Source organism: Contarinia nasturtii, unplaced genomic scaffold (genome assembly GCF_009176525.2).
Source record: "Contarinia nasturtii isolate CC-2019 unplaced genomic scaffold, AAFC_CNas_1.1 Cnas_scaffold_745, whole genome shotgun sequence".
Taxonomy (NCBI): Eukaryota; Metazoa; Arthropoda; class Insecta; order Diptera; family Cecidomyiidae; genus Contarinia; species Contarinia nasturtii.
This window is the reverse complement of record NW_022198093.1, coordinates 1,483,631-1,507,890: the sequence shown is the minus strand read 5'-3', so window position 1 is coordinate 1,507,890 and position 24,260 is coordinate 1,483,631. Positions and strand designations below refer to the sequence as shown.

The window sequence follows — 24,260 nt, the reverse complement described above, 5'->3', positions numbered from 1 at the left end:
TACCTCCCATACAAAATTTTCAATTGGCTCAAAAACGAATATTTTGTATGGGAGGTACTCTTGATTTTGGTTGAAATTTCTCCAAACCCTCCGAATGTTATTTGTGAAAAAAATAACCTGTGCAAAGTTTCACGCCATTAAGGTAGCATACAGACATGGCTCCCATACAAAAATCCAAATCTGTTGTGACTTTAGTTATGAAAAGTGTTTCAAAAATAATCTTTATGGCAAAATTAACGTCAGACATATTTTTTATAGTATTTTGTTAGAAAATAGAATACTTTCAAATGTCGTACAAATGGGTTCATCATGAAAGTGTGAAAAATCTTTTCTCGGGTACTTCTGCTATTAAATTAAAGAATATTTCGTTGCCAAAGTTGAAAAATATTTTTTGGTCTCGAACTTTACGCCGCTTGAAAGACTTGAAGAATCGAGCAAATATTATTTTGAACTTTCTTAATAAAATACGCAACTACCACCGTGCGGAAAAGTTCGTCTTACTCCCGTAAGACTCTTTATTTTCGTTCATAAATGAACCGAGTATTTTTGTAGCATTGCATGCCTCCGCGCATATTAGAGTTGAATTCTTAAGAGAGCGTGAAAGGGCTTTATTATTTTTAGACGATTATGCATTGTATCACATACAATATGGATCGAATTGTATAATATGCTTACATTTGTATGACTATTTTTTTGCGTTCTACTCAAAATCACATTCGATGTCATACATTATGGGTTAATTTCAGAGATCATTAACAATATCTAATTTATGTCGTTTGAATGAAAATGCGCATAATTTTTTTGAAATCTTGAATTTAGTGACTCTCTTGAGGTTTTATTATCCTTTTTTTATTTATTTTTAAAGAATCCGTAGGTTAAATATGGCAAAGGATCTTGCATTCACATTGCCTACTTCGGTCTCTAACTTACACTACATATGGTTCTGGTGCATATATGCAACAATTGTAAACAATTATAACAATCATTCAAATACAAACACAGTCTTAAACGTATTTTCAACTACAAAAAAAATGATCATTATCTTAGTCTCTGGTCGGAATTATCGTGGAAAGGCAAACTTACAAGGCATCCAATTGTAATTTAATTGTTAACGTATAACCTAAGGTCAATATTTATTTTTATTTTATTTTTGTCAAATTAAATATAAGTGCATAAGAAGCCACAATTAAATGCTATCTAATCAATTAAAAACTAGCGTTATTCTATCAATATCTGAAGGCTATTTACATTTTCTTTTATTTATTCGACGATGCAGTATGTCTTGATATGCAATCCATTTAGTCTAATGAATGAATTCTAAACAATTCGAACGAGATCAAGAAGGTTTGCAATAGGTGTTATCGTTTAGTTTTCGGTATATTCTACAGTGAAATCGTCCAATTATTCACCGTCCGACATCATTGTTGTCAAATTTGTTGTGTGAACTCATTGTTGGTGCAACGGCGACCTTTTAGCACGCTTGTCATGGGTCGTTCACGAATCGGTGGCGATTGTGGATGATGCAATACATTGGGAATTTGTGCATCGGTTCCATTTCGTGTCCAATTGATTGTAGATGCTGAGTGTGTACGACGTGGTGGTATATGGTGCTGGAATATTGGATTCTTTGCACATACTCGTTTGCCCGTTTGCCAACGTCGATGAATGAATTTCATTCGTTCAATTGCAACAATGACCAATGCAACAGCTTTCAATGATGGGAATTTCTTTCGTCGTTGATTCGTGGGCTCTCCATTCATTGCGCACAGTAGTTTGGTTTCATTGTCCTCGTAGGTACCCAGTAAAATCATCAAATACCGTTTCTGATGGATTAGGGCTCGTCTGAAACTCTCTGTTCGCAAATACTTGCTAAACAAATGGTTTGCACGTTCTTCGAGCTCATCACGATCAACACAGAGCAATTCCAAATCACCGACCTTCTTCTGCAACACATGTCGTTCTTCGGTTAGCATCTGTAGTGTTTCTGATAGTTGACGATTTTCACGAACATTTTCACCCAAATTGTCGTTCATTTCTTTCAATTTGGCCAACAGTTGCTGTGGAATTAGTCCACCGGTGACAACATGGCTCTGTTGATATCCGGCCACCAATGATTCGGTTAAACGAGCTTCACGCTGAGCACTACGATCAATATCGGTTTGCAAAATTGATACACGCTCTTGCAATACGTCTCGTTCACGTTCAACGTTTATCAATTTATTCTTCAGTTCTTGGCACGTTGCAATGCTTTGCGTTAATTCGTTTCGTTGCTTTTCACTGCGAATATTTCGACCATTTTCAGCATCTTGCAATTGATTTATTCGAATCTGCAAATTTTCCATTTCACGCGATGAAAGAGTGACTCTGAAAAATTATATAAAATTTGGTTGAATTTTCGTGAAAATTCGTATTCAATGGCAAAACATCACTTACTTTTCTTGAGCATCCTCCAGTTCCTCTTGCAAAGTTTTATTTTCTCGTATGATTCGCTCTAGTTCATCTTTGATTCGTTCACCGTACGATTTTTGTTCGCTAAGTTCTTTTTCGAAACGATTTTTCTCTCGAGCCAATGCCTTTTCTGTGTCGGCGGCTCGTTCTTTTTCCCGTTCCATTTGTGATTTTAGTAATTTTATTTCGTCATTTTGACATTTAAGTAGCTCCTGATCAGATTCACTGCCTTTCGCCAAGCGTCTGGGACTTGATATTGGCGATTCGTTCAATGATAAATTGCTGGCACTCAATTTGGCTCGTTCAAACTGATGCTCAAGCATCTTTGTTGATAGTTTCGATGTTTTGTTTCGCTCTTCTTCGAGCAATTTATTCAGGTCATTTTGACTATCCATGGCCTCTTCCAAGCGTCTCGACAACACATCAATGAAATCGGAGTCTTTTTGACGAATATCAGAAAAGTGTGCCCGTTGTGATTCAAACGAATTGCGTAACTTTTCGAGTGCTTGTGTCAGCTCACTGTTTTCTGCACGCAGCGTTTCGATTTCGTCGATATTTTCTTCGTTGGAAATGATTTCGTCTTTCTCATCGATTGCCTTCAAAATGCTATTGTCCAATTGTGCCGAGTAATTCAGTTCTTCTTGAACTTTTTCGGTTAGTTCATCGAGGCCGGTGTCATCGATCAACATTTTAATTGGACTGGCCAGTCGTTCAATATTTTGTCTCTGTTTGAGGTCTTCAATCTCCTTTTTGAGTCGATCATTTTCATCGCGATGCGTTTGAATTTCAATTCGAAGCTCTTCAACACTTTTAGCTGTCTTTGAATCGGTCAACACATCGGTTAAATGGAATACTTTCTGTTCGAGTTCTTTGATATCAAGCTGACACTTTTCATATGCAATCATTTTTTCGGTGAGCTCTTGCTCGGTGTCGGCAAGTATATCCTTGATTGCGATAAGCTCTTCGCGTAATTGTTTTGTTTCTGAACCATCGGTTACATCTTTGGTATCTCTTTTTTTGATCAATTCTGAATTTTCACGTCGTAGCCGTTGGATCATTTCCATATTCAATTTCTCCACATCTTTGTTATTATCAAGGTCATTATGCAGTTTTGAAATGAGTTCGTCTTTCATTTTAATGGTATTTTCCATGGAGTTTAATTGCTGTTTGACTACCCCACTATTAGCTCGTTCTTCATGCAGTTGATCGCTAACTTTCTGAAAATCACCGCACTTTTTATCATAATTCCGTGTTGACAACACCAATTCGGCTTCAATTGTTTCGACTTTTGATTGGAGTTCATCGATCTGTACGTGCAACGTATCAATTTCTTTACACAATTGATCTTTTTCTGCATCGAATACTTCTTTTAATTTCTTACTTTCAGCGGTAACATCGTCCACCAATTTGGTTTTATCTTCCAATGATAGTTTCAGATATTCAATTTCCTCTTTCAACTTCGAATCGGTATCACCGTCAAGCGAATTATTTTGTGTGACCGTTGAAAAATGTCCACTAAATAGTGATTGAGTCTGAACGGTGTTTGTGTCAATTGTTGACTTTGAGGTGAAATTGATTTGCCGTGGCTTCAACGGTGGTGTGTTCTCATTGTTGCCGAACATTTTCGTTGGATTCTGAAATACAAACAACATTATTTATAATATGAAATATCAACAAAAGAAATGATTCATTTAAAATGACTCACCAGACTTACAACATTATTTATAATATGAAATATCAACAAAAGAAATGATTCATTTAAAATGACTCACCAGACTTAAACGTGTACCAGTTTCGGACATTTTTCGTATATGATCGCTGTCAATGTAATCGCTAGCCGAATTTTTGGTAAAATATTCGCTGAGTTTTTCTTCGGCTTTGACTAATATTTGACTGTCTCGAAGATCCTTCATTTCTTTTTCCTTCGAGTCTAATTGCTCTTTTAAGTATTCAATTTCGTCGGTTTTGTCTGCCAACATTGTTTCCATTAGATCGGGTAGTGCCACTTTTGTAATCATTTCTGTGCGCATTTTCTCTTTCAAATTTTTATTCTCTTGGTCTCTGGATGCAATGCGTGCCTCCAATTTTTCAACAAATACTTTGCTATATGTGTCATTTCCGTCCGTTATGCAATTGTACGATGCAATTTCAGCCTCTTGTCTGTCAATAATCTCCTTGCTTTGTGCCAAATGACTTTTCAATACGCCAATTTGTTTATCACGCGATGATACCGTTTCCTTTAGCGCATTTACTTCGCCTTGTAGATCGTACACTTTGAGATTCAGATCGGATGTGCCGGCCCGTTGTAGCTCTTCGGCACGTTGTCGTTGCTCATCCAATCGCGATTGAATACTTGTGATACGCACCAGTTGCTCATCCATTTTTTCACGCAGTAAATCTCGTTCATTTTGCAATTCCTAACAATGTGAACGACACAAAAAAAAGAAAGAGAAAAAAAGACACATTAATTGGATACTACTGTTTCAAAAAAGCAAAAAATCGCACAATTCATTCGAAAATACGCACACACGAATTCATATCACAGTCACATAAACACAGATAAATTATGCTAATCAAATTAATTTATTCGAAATATTTTCAAGCATCAATGACTTGATTGCGACTTTTTCGTTGCATTCAAAATTCTCTACTAGGTGGCAAAGTTATACTTTTCGTTAAAATCACTCGAGAAAAAAGGGCGATTGACAGAAAAATTTTGAACATTGTCAGCGAAAAAAGAAATTGAAACGAAATACGTTGTGATTCGTTGACTGTTTTACCCTGAACTGAACGAAATGCGTCAAGAACAACGTCTCTATTATTCTCGCCAAGTTTGTATATCAGACCATATATATCGTATTTAACTGAAACACATCGAATCTGACGGAATTCGTATCGTTTTTTTTTTTTGCGCTCGCGCACACACATGTTTGTATAATTTTAGCATCGTTAGTCGGCGGTTTTATACACATATATACATATACGGGCTATGCACAGCACAGCACAGCTACGAACGAGGCGCTCGTTCATTTGATTCAAACAACATTGAACGATGTTGATGATGATGATGAACGGCAACGAGAGCACATAGCGCGACCGCGGAAATCTCTAATGAAATTCAACGAACATCGAGCTCCAGACGAGAACACTCACAAAAACTATTTCACCCGAATGGCCTATGTCAACGTTCGCATCGCTTTATCGGAATGCGTTCCACTCAAAATTGAACAATCAACATTTTATGTGCGGTCATTTTTCAATTTGCATTCAATTCATCGTTTCATTTATTCAATGTATAACGTACAAATGATTCATATGTCATTTGTTTTTATTTTGTTCGTAATCGGTTTTTTTACCAGTATCAATTCGAGCGATATTATCACATTTTCATCGCATCTAGTCATATTGGAACACTAAGAATGTGGTTTTACGATTAAAACCACTATGGAAATATGATCAACTTATTATGTCACAAAGTGAAGCTTCTATTGTGCCATATTGATTTAGTATACTGTGATTTTTAAAATGTGTTTACTTTATTCGAGCTCTTTAAAACTACGTATCACGTGCTGAAAGCATATATTTTATTTTCATCTGTTCAATAAAAGACAAGGCGAAGGCAGAACAGCATAGAAGTATAGAAAACGAGAATGACAGAGAAAGGCGAAAATATAAAGAAAAGGCGATACATAAGGCGTGTGAGGAAAACAAAATTATTTCTCTGACCTTCTGTTGTGTATCTCAATTTTATGATGTGCTATTATATTTGATACTGTATGCAATCCATTGTCAGTCGTTGTTTTGCGTATTAAAAAAAATTAAAACATGAACCGTTAACGGAGCAAAGCAAAACGTGCTTCGAATATAATTTCATGCACAATAACGTCTGTTCATTGAATGATCTCTTCCCTCTTTTGAAATTTGATGAACTATGCTAAGAATGAAAAAAATATATGTCGATTCCACATCGTTTTTATCTGTCCCTTTCTCATCACTGTAACTGTGGCTAACTGTCGATGTATGCAAACATATGACTATTATGATTGAATAGAGCATGCATGTTGTTGATGAACTTTGTATTGCAAACGTTTGCTCTTTAAATATATTTCGACTTAAAGTTTATTGTGTATAAGTAGTAAACAGTGCAGAGTTCAAATTGACACTTTAACCGACTAATTCGGTTAAACACATTCGAAATTATGTGATACGGGTGTGTTCATTTCGAATGAAAAAAAAGCGACCATTATGATTTGTAACTAAAAATATACGCCACGATTAATATAAAGTGTACCAACTCACCATATAGCTTGTGTGCATTGCTTTGATCTGCATTTCCAGGTCTCGCACCAGTTTGATAGCTGCCTCTTCAACTTTTGAGTGTTTTTGTAGTTTCTCAATTATTCGACTGATTTGGTCGACCGGAAACATTGGATCCTTGGCCAAATACTTGAAATATCGCGGTGATATGGCTGCATCAAGATTATTGGCGCTGCCTCTCACTGAAACATCTTCACTTGGACTGCTGCACGTCGTCACTGTGCCAGTTCCAACGTGAATCGATTCCAATAGATTGATTTTGCGATCGAGATTATCTTCGATTTCACGCAAATGCTGTGCAATACGTTCTATTGCCGCACTTTGATCAGCGTTTGGTTGTAAACTCTCCAATTGCTCTTCTAATTGCAAAATCTTTTCTTCGTACGTTGGCGCAATCTCTGATTGTGACAGTAAACTTTTCATTTCGGTTTGCAGTGATTCGTTTGTTGTCTTTTGGCAATCGATATCATTTTCTAACGCTTTCACCATATTGTCTTTTTCCTTAATTTGCTTTTCGAGTTCAACGATTATTTCGCGCAGATCGTAGATTTTGTTGATCGATTCTTTGAGATCGGTTTGAAGGCCGGCGTTTGTCTTCTTATTTGAATTCAATGCGGCTTCCAACTCTTGAACTTGTTGATGTAGTACTTCACTCTGTGGATTGATTTGGAATAAACAAAAATGATATCAAGAGTAATCAATACAAAGGTGGTATAGCACATTCCGGACTCCATACTCTCAAAATCTACACGTTTACTACAGCAAACTAATTCAATAAGTAACACTAATTTGCAAATTTCGAGGTATGGAGCCCGTTGCATTAATAACTGCAAAGCAAAAACTGTAAACAGAAAATATTTTAATCGCATACATTTGTAGTTTTGGGGCCAAACCGATTAGTCAAGAAACTTAGAACAAAAGGTTCAACTCTACTCTTAGAGTGCTAAGTTAATTTTGTGTAATAAGAAAAATAAGATTAAAAAAGCAAATCTAGGAGGGTTTGTGTTTAGTGTATTGGGTATTTTTGTTGCTGTTGTCAATTGTCAAAGGTGTTCTACGGTGTAAGCTATAGGGGAGTGCAATTTTGATCTAATAAGAATTGTATTCCGCCACATTTAATCAATGTGTCTACGTTTCTAAGAACACGGTAAATCCAACAGTCTTAGGTGCTGAGTGAACATACCTCCTTGGCAATATTATCGTATTTAAGACGTTCCTTATCTACATCGCGCAATTTAGATTCGAGTTTTTCGATTTCTTTGATAAAAACATCGCGTTCCATGTCCCATTCGGCTGCCTGCTTTTCCCGAAATTCATTGTTTTGTTTCCGTTCATTATAGGCGGCATCAATCTAAATCAATTGGTTTTGTTTTGGATTTGAGGTGGGATTTTCTTTAAAAATGACTTTATTCCTATGCTTAGTTTTAAACATCACATTGTGCGTTGATTGTATGCGGTTTTCGTGCAAAATGATGTGAAATACCAAAGAAAAATGAACAATTCCCTGATTTAATCATGAAAAATCATGCAATGACACCCTAAATTTAAAGCGTTTTAAGATTTTCATTGATGGACCCTGAATCATTTTAGCTAATGTAGCTAAGATTTGCTATTACATAACGGCCAAGCGGGAATATGTGTCAAATATATGTGACAACATTCCAGAATAAGACAATGTGAACTTTGTATGGCGATAAAATAAAAGATTCTCATGCAATGAGAATGGTATGTATGAAATTATTGGGAATTTTTTTTAAATGGAAATGATGCAAAGCAACTAATCTTACCTGTGCTTGAAGGTCTTTCATTTTCTCTTTGTCTTCTTCGACGTGTCGATCGCATTCACGACAGAAGTCTTCGAGCAACTGTGACACATCCGATGTATTCGTATCGTTAAAGTACTGTTTGGCACGTTCTTGAAGTGACGTAAAAGATGTGGCCGCTTTTTTAGTCGGATGCCGAACTGGCGATCTCAATTGACTTATTCCATATCTGCAAATTGCGTTCAAGTTCCTTTGTATTTTCTCTGTTTTATAAATATTGTGTTTAAAATAAAATACAAACCCTTCGCTGAGCTCTTCGCTCTGGCTATCCATATAGTTGTTGAGTTTTTGTGTTAGTTCTTGTTGTATTTTCAATGATTCGGCCAATTTCTTTTCGATCTCTTGATTTTTACTTTCAGCCATGACCAGTTGATTTTTCAAATCGTTCAAATTGGAATGCGACATAGTTTGGCGCTCTTTTTTATCGAATATGGCCGGTAGACTGACTCGTTGTTTTTGGTCCACAATTAAATCATCTTTGGCCATTTTCAAGCCATCTTCGTCTTCATGTGACTTTTGTGCTTCATCAATTTCACGGTTGTCAGTGTCACGATTTTCCAACATTTTCTTTGATGCATGCAACAATGAATCGGCCTCAAGTTTTAATTTTTCCAGACACTCATTCAAATCGAATTGTTTCCAAATGCTTGAACTGAGACTATCGGCATTGTCACTTTTCTCGTCAACAAAGCTCAGAAGTGATGGATCTTCGATCAATGATAAAATGCCAGTGACATCTGGTACAAGCGAAAGACGATTTGCAATCGATGAACATGTCGACTGATTTAAATCGAGTTCAATGGTTGGTGATTCGGCACGCGTTTTGGACGGCGAAAATTGTGTTTGTTGTAAAATTCCATACTTGTTGAGTTCATCGACTAACGTCGCATTCAAATCAGTTTCACAAACCGAAACACATTTGGCCAATTCATACAATAAATGGCGGAACGTTTTACATAGCTCGCGCAGATTATCACTATGAAAAATATGATGGAATTGATTTTTATTTAAACAATATGTTGAGAATTGAATTTTATTTGTTTTAATTACCGTTCCGATTCACATTTCTCCAAACCTCTTCCATTGTCAAAGTCAGTATGCCGCTTGACTTTACGATCCAATTGCCGTTGGTGATCATTTTTCAAACGAGACATCTAATCAAAATGAAAGCATTTTTTTGAATAAATATTGTGGTATCGAATTAATGTGTCCATTGAACTTACTTCTTCTTCATGCTTTATCTGCAGTTGTGCGATTTCCAATTGACTTTTAGCGGTGAATTTTTCACGAAGAAGTATCAACTCGGGTGGCCAACGAGACTCATCTGAGATTGGTTCCGATAAAAGAGTCTTTCGAATAAAACAAAAAAGTAAACATGAAATTTTATATTTAAACTGATGAAAAATGAAAATTATATAAATATGGTTAAAAAAAATCACAAAACACACACTGATATTATATACTCGTTATTGATTTTTTTAAAAATACAAATGCCAAAATTTTTGTTTTCAGGTTAGTTTACAAACAAATTATGTTTTTTTATACTTCTATGCTAAAGGTTGAAGACATTTTCCACAAATTATGAGAAATTTAAAAATATCGTTTGAGATAAACGTATGTGTTCAACGTATTTTTATTTGTTTCATTAGTGAGATTCCGAATGAATTATGCACGTTCACTTGACATCTATTTGATTTATTCGATTTTGGTGTTGACGTTTATACAACTATTTCAAGACTAACGTTTAGAAATGATATTAGCTACCAGCTTGGCATAAGCGATGCTTATTTTGAAGAGTGGGGTGAAAAGACTGTAATGCAAAAAGTACGAAAACATATGTGCCATTCGTTTGGGTCCTTTGACTTGCCAAGAGTCCAATGCCAACATTTATGAAATCTATTGAAATGTTCAATGAGTTTTTCTATTAATAAGAAATTTGGACACATTTGACCTTCTGACCGTCGAATCTATTTGAAATTTTCGGAAAATATTTGCAAAAAGACATTTCTTTCGCACGTATGAAAGTAAATGGATACCAAATCAAAAAGTAATCGAATATGTATTGAAGTTACAATCTGGATGTTTCTTTTGAGAAAGACATTTCTCTCACATGAATCTGATTATGCTGACTCTATAGAGCCCAACTCTATAATAAAACATTATATTAAATCGTCTGAAGGCACTTGAGGCAAGTACTTGGGATTCAGCTCTTATTGCGGCTATTTCTAAGATCCGTTCATTCGCTCCTTCTAAAACTATTTAATGAAAAAATCATGCTCCAAACGGAATACATAATCAAACGGCGCCAATCTCTGTGCGACCACACAAAGCGTTCGAAGTGCAATCATAATAACAATGAACAGTAAATACATGTTGATTATTTAATTTCAATATTTGATATTTTCTATGAAATTTTTGATTGTATTCCATCGACCAAAATGCTATACACAGTATGCGCAAATGAGTTTCGAATGATCTTGGTTTTCGTTAAATTTCTTTATGAGTAAAAAAAAGTCATCATTGTTTATTTCATTGCTTAAATCTGATGCACATACATGTGGTGTGCTTTGTGTATGAATGTTCAATGTGTAAACATGTTAAAGTTAAATCTAAATTGGTTCTAAAAATTGCCTAATGTAAACGATTCTATTGTTGTTTATTTGAAAGATTCACACACAGAGAAAAAATGTGGTATTTTTAATTCAATTTAGGTAGATTTAATACAAAATCTACCAACAACGAATTAAATTTACCATTTTTGACATCTCTGAGGCATATTTTTCAAAAGAGACTCAGTTGAATAAGTTTTACCAATTGCTTCATTACATTCACCAAATTCATACGCTAGCGTCATCTATGGTTTCGAAAAGTTGGTAAATGTAATGAAGCAATTGATAAAACTTATTCAACAAATAGTCACTTTTGAAAAATATGCCTCAGAGATGTCAAAAATGGTAAATTTAATTCGTTGTTGGTTGATAATATATTAAATCTACCAAAATTGAATTAAAAATACCACATTTTTTCTTTCTGTGCATATCCGCCTGAAGTTCATTGTATGTTGAGAATTGAATGCATTTTTAACATGTGTTCCACTTCGATTGCACATGTTTACACAAAAAGGGGACCGAGAGATGCGAATTGAATGAAATCAAAATGTATAGGCAGAGAATAGGGCGCGAAAGAAAAATGTGACTTTTTATTTTAATATCTGCAGACAGATGATGTAAGCGTACAAACGCCATAAACGTTGTTTTCAACGTTGCGTAAAAGTATCCAGGATTAAAATCATTCGGCGCATGAACCATATTTAGATTTTGGTTTTCGGTAAGACAAAAAATGTCAACATCGTGAATTTGTTTCAAAGACATAGACTAACTTAGTTTAATGATATTTATGTTAGAGGCCATTATCATAATTTTGTAGCTTAATTGGCTTTTGAAACACTTGAAATAGTGAAGGAGTTACAAATTTTATGAAAACATTGATGTAACACATTTTTCGCTGATGAAATTCACGTTGTAGCATAACGGTTGGTATGTCACCAACGAATAATCAGCATACGCGCTATCGAATAAAACGAACGAATGATTTAAAAAGAACTTGTGCTTATCAAAATTGTCTTCGTTCTATTTTCAGTGAATTCGATGTTTCGCCTTTTTTTTAAACGTTCCAATGAGAAGCATTCTGAAATTACTCAAGAGATAAGAGTAGTTTCGAAGCATTGTTGACTGTACGTATAGAATTAAATAGCTCTATTTCAAATAATGTGTACATACACTTCGGCCTGGGTAATTTTTAACTCGACGACCAACTTCAATTAACACACGCAACAAATAAGCTTCTGTTTTGTTTTCGTCCAGCAAACACATCACCGAATATAAACGCACAAATTCACAAAATGCCAGTTCATTTAATAATTTGATCTAAAATGTTAATCCTCCGATCGATTTAATGGCGTAATTTAATTGCACCGAATTTTTATTGAAAAAACTAAATTTAGAGATAAATTGTTATTAAAGATATAAAAATATCGTTCACTATGAAGCCCTTCGAGACACGCACACAGCAAGAGAGTAAAACTCTGAGTTTTCAATGTTATATATCGATGACGATGAGAGGCATCGGTCTGCTTTGTCTTGGTTATAAGTTGCGATTACTGCTTACTGTTCATTATATTCACATAATCTCAGTGTTTTTATTCATTCTTATCGCAGTTTTTGCTGTTGTCTTGAACTTTACAATGCACAGTTGAATCGTTTGTCGATTTTTCTTCAGTTGTACCATTGATCGACGTTATCTTTTCATATACACGTTTATTCAGTTTCAAAATATTGTTCATTCCGTTTTGCACACTTTTTCGTCACTCGATTTGATTTATAGAATATTTTCTTTGGCAAACGTTACTTTGATCTTTGTAAAAATCAAACTTTGACATTTCAACACATTTTATTACGCATTTCTTGCAAATCTCACAAATCTTTAATTCTTTGTCTCTTTTTTTCCTGTGTAAATTTGTCTATCTTTTTCCCATGTAACTTGATCAAAATCACAAATTTACAAATTTTTGTCAAATTTCCGAGTTCTTCGACAGAAGTCTTTGTATTGTAGACACATTGCCTGTTTTAACAAAGGATTTACTTGAAATCGTCCAATCATAGTCCAAAATACACAAAAGAATTCTATTGAATAAGTAAATGCGTCTAACGATGACGCTAAAATGTAATATGTGTGTGCATCACACAAGCAAATAACGAAGACTAAACGGACTGATTCAGTTATGAATAAACATGCGTCAATTGAATTGACAGACTCTCGTCGTTTTGTGTGCGAGATAGAGATGGAAAGAGAGAAATGAAGAAAGAACGACGGCCGACTTGAATGTGAGAGTAATGTATACATGCGGGATTGCGGGATCAACGCGTTTGGATGCCGTCTGTATTGAATTACATATGTTTTGATCAAATGAAAACGGTAGCAATCCCGACAATGAACACCAACAACAGCGAATGCGAGTACAAACGACAGCCGAAAAGACAGCGAATACAAAATATTCGATACATAAAGTGAACATGTGCTGTTGTGATACATAACAAAGATTGAGCGCTTTATAATTATCAACGGGGAAAATTTTGTTTTCTGAAAAGTCATACAAACAAACTAAGTTAAAGGAAACGTTTGACTCTTTGATTTTCTCACATAAACGTACGTCGTCGCTTTGAATCGAGCGCAGGGGCTCAGCCACAGTTGTAATTTAATCTCTTGGATTTACGTAAGTTACTTAGATGTACTCACTTTAAATGAACGGTGAAATGTTCAGAATTGAAATGCAATCGATCACGAACGTAAGTCAAAATAAACAAGAATTCTATTGAAAATTACTTATCGAATGAAGAAGTTCCATGAAAAAAATGAGCATTGCATTTATTTTTCTGGCCCGACTGGCATCTAAATTTAGAAAGAGTTGTTACATTTGTATTTATGCTTTGGTGCATACAACGACCGTGTAATTACTGTAAGTACATTGTGTTGATCGAAGCGACAATATATTTATGAGCTGAATTAAAGCATATTTGTACAATTGTGTAATGGCACACAATGTATGTGTTGAAAAAATGCATCTACAACCAGAATGATTGTTGATGTTATCGACACGATTTGTAGATAGTGATACTATATCAGCTCGATAGAATTCTTGATTGAAATAAGTTTGAAAAACATCAACGAATGAAAGAGAACCGCGTCATGGTTTGTCAGCGTGAGTCGCGTAATATTTCACATTTGTTGTACTATTAATCAATTGAAACAGCACGTAAATTCTACATCACTCATTACGTTCGGTTGATGGTTTCCACGAATAGATTAACGCACTTAATGAAACCAAATTCCATGCACTCCGAATTGCAACGGATGGGAGTTTTTTTTGTGTTTCTCTCAGCACTTCCCTTCCAAAAATATATCCTGTTGTCGCGAGCAGCGAGATAAAATAATCGAAAACAATGATGTTTTCTTTTAAATTTCGCTTCAACCTCGACCAGAGAAAAACTGCCGTCTCAAATTGCACCCACGAATTAAGGAAGTAAAAATCACTCAATGGATGTGTAATATGAAAAAATGCGATCTTAATTCGATGCACAACTTCACGTGGCCAATGAATTATACAAACTGTTTGTTGAACTAGGTTAGGCATAAAAGAGCCGTTATAACATCGAACAGGAGGTAAGTATTACATTCCGCATTCGTAATGCACAAATATGTGAAAAAAACCAAAAAAAAAATGACTCGCAAAAAAGGACAACGAGATGGCGACGATCGCGAGTGCGTGCATATTAAAAGCGATGTCATACTTGCGCTGGTAGTAACATTATAAAAATAAAACTAAATGTGCTGTCGAAAGAAGACACCAAAAATAGACGAGAGAACAGATTTTTTTAAGACCCAGAATGCATTCCAATTTATTCGAAGCGCATCGTGTTCTATTGAGCATTTTGTTGAAACGCAATCCCGAAAATGCAACACTCGATGAGCATTTAAATGTTGATGTTGAAACGAAAATGATTTTCCTGATCTGAATGTGAATGTGAAACGCTTTTTTCCTGCATCAAATCTATTTTTGTCTGTGCACCGCTGGCTAAATAAACATATGTAAAAGACGCACACATGCAATATATTACAGTCCGAGATTTAGTTGTTGAATCTCCGAAAATGCCCAGCCATAAAAAAAATGGTGCATAGTGCCACTCGGTACAAACTATTTTATACGTCGAATTAATTGCATTCGACTGCAAAAGTGCAAAATAAACCTCTTTGACGAAAATCAAATGAAACTTGTTTTTATCGATTTTTATGATGAAAATATACTGTTTATAGACGACATGTGCATGGTACATCATAATTTCTGCCACTAAATGTTGTAAACTTGCATGCCTCGCCTGAGCTGTACCATTGACATTTAGTATCGATCATATCGAAAAATTCAAGCGCACAAATTTTGAATTGCACTGAAATTACGTCTGTTTCAGACATTTTTAAGTGGGCAGTCAGTTTTCAGTGAAATGGAAACACGTTGGGAAGAATATATCAATAGGCACGGACATTTTTAGCTTATGTTGAATTCTTCTATTAGCTGACAAAGCTTACACACACCAATTAACATATCGTCTAAATATCTTTTACATTAAAAAAAATTGAAACTGCCATAAAGAGAATGCATTCTCAAAAGATTTTGTGGCGATCGAAGTCATTAAGTTGCAACGCAACTACATCTTATTAGGTTTAATTGTAAAATAAAATTCCCTGTAATGATTTAAATAAGATCTAAGTTCTTAATATAGAGATATGCAGTGCTTTTATTAATACCCAAAAAATGTAATCTTCAAAATATGCGTGAAGTCTGAACTTTCGGCCACTCAGTCTGTCTTACATGCGATAACGTAATATGGTTCTTTCCGTTGTTTTTGTGTATGAGAGTAAACAAATGGAATTTTAGGTCCATGAGTCGACGAGTCCAAATTTCTTTCTAAGCAGACAGTCTCATTCAAAATCAATAAGTTAAATTACGTTGTATCAATCAGGCATAATTTTGGAAATTGAAAAACCAATGAAAAAAATATATGAAATAGAGTCCCAACCCGGTAGTTAGTAATAATAACCAAAGTCCAATATCCCATAAAGCATATTTTAATTAAATTTATTACCTGTATATGAATCTCTAATTCATGCAGCATATCTTCTTTGGCTAGTTTAACTTGCTCTTCCAAACGATGGTCGTATTCATTTACCAAATTGTTAAACAATTCCGCGTGCTCACTGTTATTTGTTAAATTTGACGTTAGTAACACAAGTGGCTGCTTTTGATCGGCCGTTGTTGCGGTTAGCTGAATGATGGTTAAATGTCATGTAATATGAAGGAAAAGATTTGATAAAAATGGATGATAACACAAACATGCAGTTTAAATTGAACACGGAAACATATTAAAGTACATCAATTTAAAGTGAATTGAAAATTGATTAGAAATGTTAAAATTAAATGTGTGAAAATTCCATAAACCGATATTTTTCACTTTTTGCCAGCAATTTCCACAAATGTTATGCTTTTCCATTAATTCTACGAAATGAATGCTATGAAATTTTGATGCGATTTTTATGGTGCTGACAGCGTAATTTTGAAGTAATTTAATGTTCACGCCATTCAAACAGACATAATGACACAAATTCCGAAATTAACTATCATTTTCAAACATTTGTTCGGTAAACGATTTCTTCATTGATAGTTTCTGTTTTTGTGTGATTTTCTCATGCCAAATAAAGTCTCTTGATTTATTGATTAGGAAAGTGATAGCAAAGAGTGAAAAATTCCAACAATTCAAATGTAAATACTGAGAATTGAAAACTCACCAAATATTCATCATCATCTGCCGGACGGTCTAACGATTGCAATTTATATTTCAACTGACCAAGATTTTCTTCGTGCGATTGCTTCAAATTTGCAATTATGTTGTGATAATGTTTGTGTATTTCGTCGGCATTTAAATGCTCAAATTTGCTAGTGTCAAGCGATCGGAATTCACTTCGACTATTTCGGCTCAGTCTTTTGAGTGGACTAGAACCGGTACTATGGATACTATGGATATTGGTCGGCGTGAGTTTACGATGTGTTGGACTAGCTAGAATTTCACCAGTTTTGCTTGTTCGTCGAATGTAACCCGATTTTGTTTCGTCGGGCAAGACGAAAATTTCATCGTCTGACAAATCCGAATTAGTATCGTTCGAATGACGTCGACTATGCTGCGAAAAGACTTCTTCAGAGTACCTACATCGAAATAGAGAAAAATCATTTAAATTGGAATCAAACTCAAGCACAACAGAGTAAATTATATGAAAGAAGTGCGTGCATTCTCCGGTGCCAATACCAGCCCTATTGAATACTTACTGTTTTTCCAAGTCTGTACACTTCCGTTCGAAGTACATTCGTAAGTTTTCCATTTCTTTTTTGTGAATTTTATCCAATTCGGCGCGTAGTTCAACGACTTCTGACGATCCGCCTTTGATATTTGACAACAATTGTCTCAAGCGATTTGTCTCCGTATCCAATTCGGCTCGTTCCATTTGTTCTTGATGCAATTTTGCTTTGACATCATTTACGCGGTCGTTGAGCATTTCATTAAATTCGCTTTCGATACGAGTAAACAATGATCGTTCATCTGTGTTCAAAGCCTCTTTGAATTCTTCAATAATTTCGTGTGATCTCTTTGACGAAACATTTTTATTCGGTTGACATTCACCTGTTGGCTTTGCTTTGAAAACATAATTATCCATTTCTCGACTTTGGCGTCTCTGTACAATGACATCATCATCATCATCGAAATCACTTTCGACTACTAAATCGATAGTTGTTTCCGACAAACGTGGCTCATTGAATGATTCTCTGTCGGTGATCCATTTTCTTTTGTCAATGGCCGCCTTTGTTTCTTTAAGTTCGTTTGCCAGACATTCATTTTGTTCATTCAATCGATCACGAATATTAATCGATTGTTTCAGTGAATCGGTTAGCTCTTGAATGATGCGATCGCGTTCGTCTACTGCGATTTGAAAATCAGTTAACTGAAATGAAGCAAATAAAATCGGTTATTAAAACATTGCATGTAAAATGCACTAAAAAAACGCATAAAATGTCATTTCGAAATGGAACCTATCGATTGGCAAACAATATAAATCAATAGTTTTGCACAAATGTACAGGGAAACAGAGCAGTCAACATTTTCCCTATTGAACACTTGTGCGAATGTATTCAATACACATATGCAATGACATTGGATCGATTTTGAGCAAACCCAATACAATAAACACATGTTCAAAAAGTCCATTGTATGCTGAGATGTGTGTAAAATAAATACAATGTGCAAATCATATGTTCAGTGAACACAATGGTTGCTACAAGTTCCCCTGTTGCATTGAAGCAAAACAATAGACTAATCCGATGTGTTGTTCCCTTTCAAAAACTCACCCGAAAGTATTCATCCTGGAACGGTCGATATTCGGTCGAATTGGTTGTAAGACTAGTTGAATCTCTTCCTGACTCCTTAAGCGAATCCCGTCGGCTACTTGATAACAATGGTAGATCAAAGTATCCAACCGAGTACTTTCCAGCATGAATATTTTGTAATTCTTTGATTTTGTTTTGCATATGAAGCAAATTCAAGTTGAGTTCGTCCTGAAATTTTGCATCCGTCGGATTAGTCTCCATTTTGGCAAATACATTGTAAACAGTTCCATCGGTGAGGGTGCTATTCTGTGAGCTGGTCATTTGTTTGCTATCAACTGACAATAGATCGTCGTTTAAATTTGGCGGCCGATTTTCCTTATCGAGAGGTAGTCTATTCACTGTTTCATCGATAATTTTTCGAATTTCGATCTTTTTATTGGCGGCATTCTCATTGTGATTACTCGATAATTCCTCAGCGGCTGATACCTCTTCAATGACCGACAGCTCTGGCAATGATTCATGATCTTCCAATGGTTTGCACTTTTTCACTTCTTCCTCATCAGTTTTTGTACTTTCATCATTCCTATCCGACTGTGCCATTTTATCTGACGATGATTTTGATCGTTCGGCTTCCAATTCGAGTTTGTTCGACGATTCATTGACTGAAATACCCGATAAATCCTCAATCGAACGTTGTTCTCTGATGATGTCTTCGATTTGTAAATCAGATATGTCACTGGTCGTATTTTGATTCGCACTGTTTGCATCCGATTGTGAACGGTGTCGTTGCTGCTCTAACAGCGAATCCAAACTAATTTCATGGTCGTTTATCAATATCACATCACTTTTTACAACACTTTTACCACTGCCACTGGCCGATGCCGAATGACTGTCGCGATTCACTAAATCTTTGGATGTTTGCACTTTGCTTAAACTGTGTGATGCTTTTTTAAATGCATCACATTTTGTTTGGTTTGAAACCGGTTCTTTTACACTGTTTCGTTTGGTAACATCGGCGATGAAATGTTTCGCGATATTGTCACCCGACAGTGATTCATCTAATAAGTCGGCAACATCAAATTTGGAAAATTTACGCATGCCATCAGCGCCAACGATATCACTTTTATCGTTGTCTTCAAAATCGAATAGTCGCCGTTTCTTTTCAGCTACCAGTTGATCGAACTGTTGTGATGTCTTTTCAATGCTATCATCAGCTACACTATTCGATTCGATTTCCTCCGATATGTGCTCCGAAATTGAAATGTTAAGCGAATCTTCAAAGTCATCGTCGTGATTTTTCGATGATTTTTGTAGAGCCATTACATTGTCAATAGAATCTTGCTCTTTGAGCGGACTTTGAGATAACTGCGGACTAAAATTGGCCATTTTATCCAATTCGATACAAAGATTGCCTCTAATCAAAGTTGTTGAGTGATTGGAAAGCGAAATATAGGAGAGTGTTGCTTAGATATTTGGCATGACGCCGGCCAATACTCTCATATATGCCCTATGCGGAGGTTGAACAGGCTAGCAATTTTCAGGGGGTAGAATGTGAATTCGATCCAAGGCAGAGTGGTTGACGAAAAAACTAGATCAACAAGAAGAAAATAAAAATAGACAAATTTAATATTCGTGAATTTGGTATTTACTAACCACAAAAACTAATGAAATAATCGTAAAAACTAAAAAGTTAAAAGTAGACAGAAAAAGAGAGAGGAATGGAAATGGAGAGAGAGAGGAATAGAAATAAAGAGAGAGAGATAGAGAGAAAATGTGAGATAGAACGCTAAATACTTAAAAATTATTTAAATTCATGTGTGGCTTTTATCTGTCAGTCCATGCAGCAATGAAGCAACGTTTCAATTGTACAAATTTATATTAGGTATTTATTCACAACATACCGAAAAAATTATCTACCAACTATGTTCATCACAAAATTGATATCAGAAATGGTGTGCTTCAAAGGTATTTTATTTGATACAAATAACAAAAAAGAAAAGAAACATTTTATCCAACTGTCAAACTTAACGCCAATTTCCTTGGATTATGACCTCAAAAATACGAAACGAACGCAACACATGGATACAATATGCTATATATTTTATCGATTTTCGATTCAGTCATGCATAAATATTTACAACAATCGCTGGATGATTTTAAGTTTATATCGACGCGGCTGCTTAATGTACTGAGAGAAAAAAAGAAATAGAACAAAATATACACACTCGTAAGATTTACACAATTAACTCCAATGTATGACTGTTTGATTATTTCTTTTTTCTAATTTTAAACGATGGTTTGTGATTGGCAGCCAAATGATCAATCAATTGAATCTGTGCACACTTTAAAATTTACTGTCTAACTGCACTCTTCACGTTTATTGTAAACAACTAATTTAAATTTCTTTGACACCATATCTACCCTGTAAGCGACTCGCTTCTAATTTGATGAGCTAATGCATTTGGCAAACAATTTTATATGCAGACACAATTGTCTATTTTACCCACGCGTCTTTTATGTTCCTCACTCAACTCTATCTACCGAACAATTATTGAGTTAGAAATACTAACACACCGACATTCATGACAAACAATATGAAATCAGCAGTAGCAACTTTGACACAACGACATTATAGCGACGGCTCCGTTCAGTACCGAAAACACAATTATTGTAAATGTGACTTTCGGTTTTCTGCGACTCAGAATGAAAAAATGTATCTTGACACGAACTATTTAAATAAATGTATTTTCAGTTTCGAAGCAACCACTAGAAGTGAATTTGAATCCAAAGAATGTACATATGAAAGTATTTCCGATTCACCATAGGAAACATTTTGAAATCGAAACTATATATTTTCGAATGGAAAGTGCTAATTTTTACTGTAAAAAGCAGCCAGGCGATTTTCCAATCAAAACTGTGTGCTCATTGAGATGAACATCAAATTTAAGCCACATTACAACATCAGCTCCTACCTTATTACAAAATACTCAAATATGGCCTGGCTGAACTTTGTGTTGTACGATGTAAGGCAAACGACTCATGCTTATGTTTGGATTTGGATAAATATAGAATGCATGTTTCCGAACAAGACGGGCATGGTTTTTAGTTTTACATCAATTTGAGGAGATTTCTCTTTCTCTCCTTCTCTCTTTGTTTCTCTGATGTATATTAGGACATTCTTCATTTGCACAACACCATTCGTCAGTCGAGATTGATGATGTTGGTCGATGTGCGTAAAACTGAACTGAATTATTTAACCGAACCGACGAATAAAAACATCACACCAAACGAATTCAGAAAGTGAAATCTCGAATAGAAAGAGTGCGGTGTGGTGTTATGCTCATTCAGATTGGTGACTTCAACTGTTTTTAAAATACAGTGCAAGAGATCATCTGAACACTTGAAATAGTATATCATTCACTAAAACACTCGTTTGTACTAATGAGTACGCGTTAAATCAAATTAAAATGTGATCTAATGCTTGCGCATCTTCTATTGATCGCAACATTTTATATATCTCCTAAAATTGGCCAGCCGTCGTCGTCGTCGTCATCGTCGCAAAGCACAATGATTTTAATTTGTTTCAATTCAAGAGAGCTGAATACACTATATACTTATTGTTGTGCGCGAGATATGATCGATGCCGTTCTGGTCGATTGGTCGTTTTGAATGAAACTAAATGATATGATTTGAATATCTGATTTCCTCTCGCTCTCAGTCGATCAACGTTCGAAATCAAATATAAAATAACAAAATAAAATTCAATGTACTCAATTATTTAGGTTGGGCATTAAATGAAAACACATGGTTGAATCAGAATACGAAATTTTGTCTCAATTTAAATATTTACGTAACAATAGCAGCAGTCAGAACACACAACGAAATGCACACTCTAAAGCTAATCAATGACTCGCGGTGTTCACCGACACAGCAGCAACAACTGAACACCGAACAAACTCTTCGAAATGTTCAATGCCAATAACGGTTGAAACGGAATCGCTCGACAAAACAAGCTCCTTAACACCGAAACAATATTTAACCAAATCCCTCGAATTGGATACATGCACACTATAACACACAACCGTATTGCATTGTGTCGCTCGACTCTTTTGTACACGCCACTTAGAAACAAAATTACCGATTGAAATGTGGAGCGCACGATAAACGAATGAGCGGCAACTGTCTCGACTTTGGTTTCAATGTGTGTCAGGCAGTGAATGTTTCGACAAATCACGAAATTATGATAATTTTAACTTTATTTTCTATAAAGCAAATAACAAATCGAATTTTACTTTTATATTTAATTACGTTCTTTTTTTTTTGCGTCACAACACGGTGCAAGGATATGAACGTATGAACGATAACGTGAAATGTCGATGTAATAGCATGACAATTTCATATAATAACAAAGAAACCATGAAAAGGATTTTTTTTGCAATTATCGTTTTTTCAACATAAATAAATAAAGTGTTTCGCCATGTATGTGCACATGAACGGTACACACATGCATATTTTTTTTTTCAAACAGAAATGTTGATAAAATTCAATCTTTTCACTCACATTTGATGGATATGGCTCGATTTTACCGTTGGAACTTTGGAACGTTGCAAACAAACGATGATCTCAGTCAGCACCCTTCTTTGGAGATTGGTTGTCGACGTTTCGAATGATGGTTTTCATTTACAGTTGACGATGAAATGCCAAATTCGCCACTATATTTCCGTGAGAAAACGCTGGAACTTAAGTTCTAGTGGAATTGCTATTCCCACAAGGCACAACGTGCTAAAATGAATTTAAACGAACGAAACAAACAGAATGCTGTTTTTAAACTCTAGAGAGTAACTTTGGAACGTTTGCAAACAAACGATGATTTTAGTCAGCACCCTTCTTTGGAGATTAGTTGTCGACGTTTCGAATGATGGTTTTCATTTACAGTTGACGATGAAATGCGAAATTCGCCACTATATTTCCGTGAGAAAATGCTGGAACTTAAGTTCTAATGGAATTGCTATTCCCACAAGGCACAACGTGTTAAAATGAATTTAAACGAACGAAACAAACAGAATACTGTTACTTTAAACTCTAGAGAGTAAAATGAAATGAATAAATTAAATCGAATTAAAAACGGATTTTCCGTATAAAATGTGTTTATGTATATGTCTGTCTATTTTTAATTTCCGTCGCAATGAACGATATTCAGAATAATTTGCAAAACAAACGTTGCCGAATGCGCTTTTTTTAAAAATTAAAATCACTTTTTCCGTGTGTATTGACTGTTGTGTGCAAGCAGCGCGTATGTTTTCGGTTGTGTTTTTGTGTTGTGCATAACATCGGTTAGATACTGGCCACTTCGTTATGCTCTCTACTGTCAAACACATATTCACATACGCTTACATATTGAAATACATCGCACACTTGGCGCCGCTTCACTACCATCACACCGCGTGTGTCACTATGTGAGTTAGAAATTTTTAAACAAACGTTTGTGGTGAATTTTACGGAATATGAAACCAATACGTTCTATATTATAGAAAACATGGATACGCTTATATTTCTTTCCTCAATGAATTTTTTTGTTTTGAAGTGCACAAAAAATGTAGCAAAAAAATATTCGTATCTGCATTGATTGCTTTAGAATTTTCCAAAATATTCCATTCAAATCGCTTGAATTGTTTTGAAATGACAAT

At 35.1% G+C, this 24,260-nt stretch overlaps 1 protein-coding gene across 7 annotated transcripts; it reads right to left on the bottom strand.

Annotated features, from left to right (window-relative positions):
* Window positions 1-796: 796 nt before the first annotated feature.
* On the bottom strand, window positions 797-23,671 carry LOC116341778 (A-kinase anchor protein 9). 7 transcript variants are annotated; one of them, XM_031769072.1, is made up of 14 exons: window positions 23,134-23,671; window positions 18,595-20,161; window positions 17,521-18,191; window positions 16,986-17,400; window positions 16,286-16,465; window positions 9,812-9,937; window positions 9,639-9,742; window positions 8,830-9,564; window positions 8,553-8,757; window positions 7,949-8,116; window positions 6,748-7,419; window positions 4,221-4,865; window positions 2,434-4,082; window positions 797-2,364 (listed from the first exon to the last, which is right to left on the bottom strand). In XM_031769072.1, the coding sequence occupies exons 2-14, from the start codon at window positions 19,957-19,959 to the stop codon at window positions 1,428-1,430; spliced, it is 7,872 nt and encodes a 2,623-aa protein (XP_031624932.1). In that variant the 5' UTR covers window positions 19,960-20,161; window positions 23,134-23,671; the 3' UTR covers window positions 797-1,427. The 7 variants fall into 7 exon arrangements, with proteins under 7 accessions (XP_031624932.1, XP_031624935.1, XP_031624934.1 ...); XM_031769075.1 differs by lacking the exon at window positions 23,134-23,671 and adding an exon at window positions 22,424-22,520; XM_031769074.1 differs by lacking the exon at window positions 23,134-23,671 and adding an exon at window positions 20,995-21,079.
* Between the last annotated feature and the right edge of the window lie 589 nt (window positions 23,672-24,260).

Coding starts and splice junctions, on each gene's coding strand:
- LOC116341778 (XM_031769072.1), bottom strand. CDS start 19,959: ATGGCCAATTTTAGTCCGCAGTTATCTCAAAGTCCGCTCAAAGAGCAA. Junction 4,866..6,747: donor CAATGCACACAAGCTATATG/GTGAGTTGGTAC, acceptor TCACATTGTTAG/GAATTGCAAAATGAACGAGA. Junction 2,365..2,433: donor CTGGAGGATGCTCAAGAAAA/GTAAGTGATGTT, acceptor ATAATTTTTCAG/AGTCACTCTTTCATCGCGTG.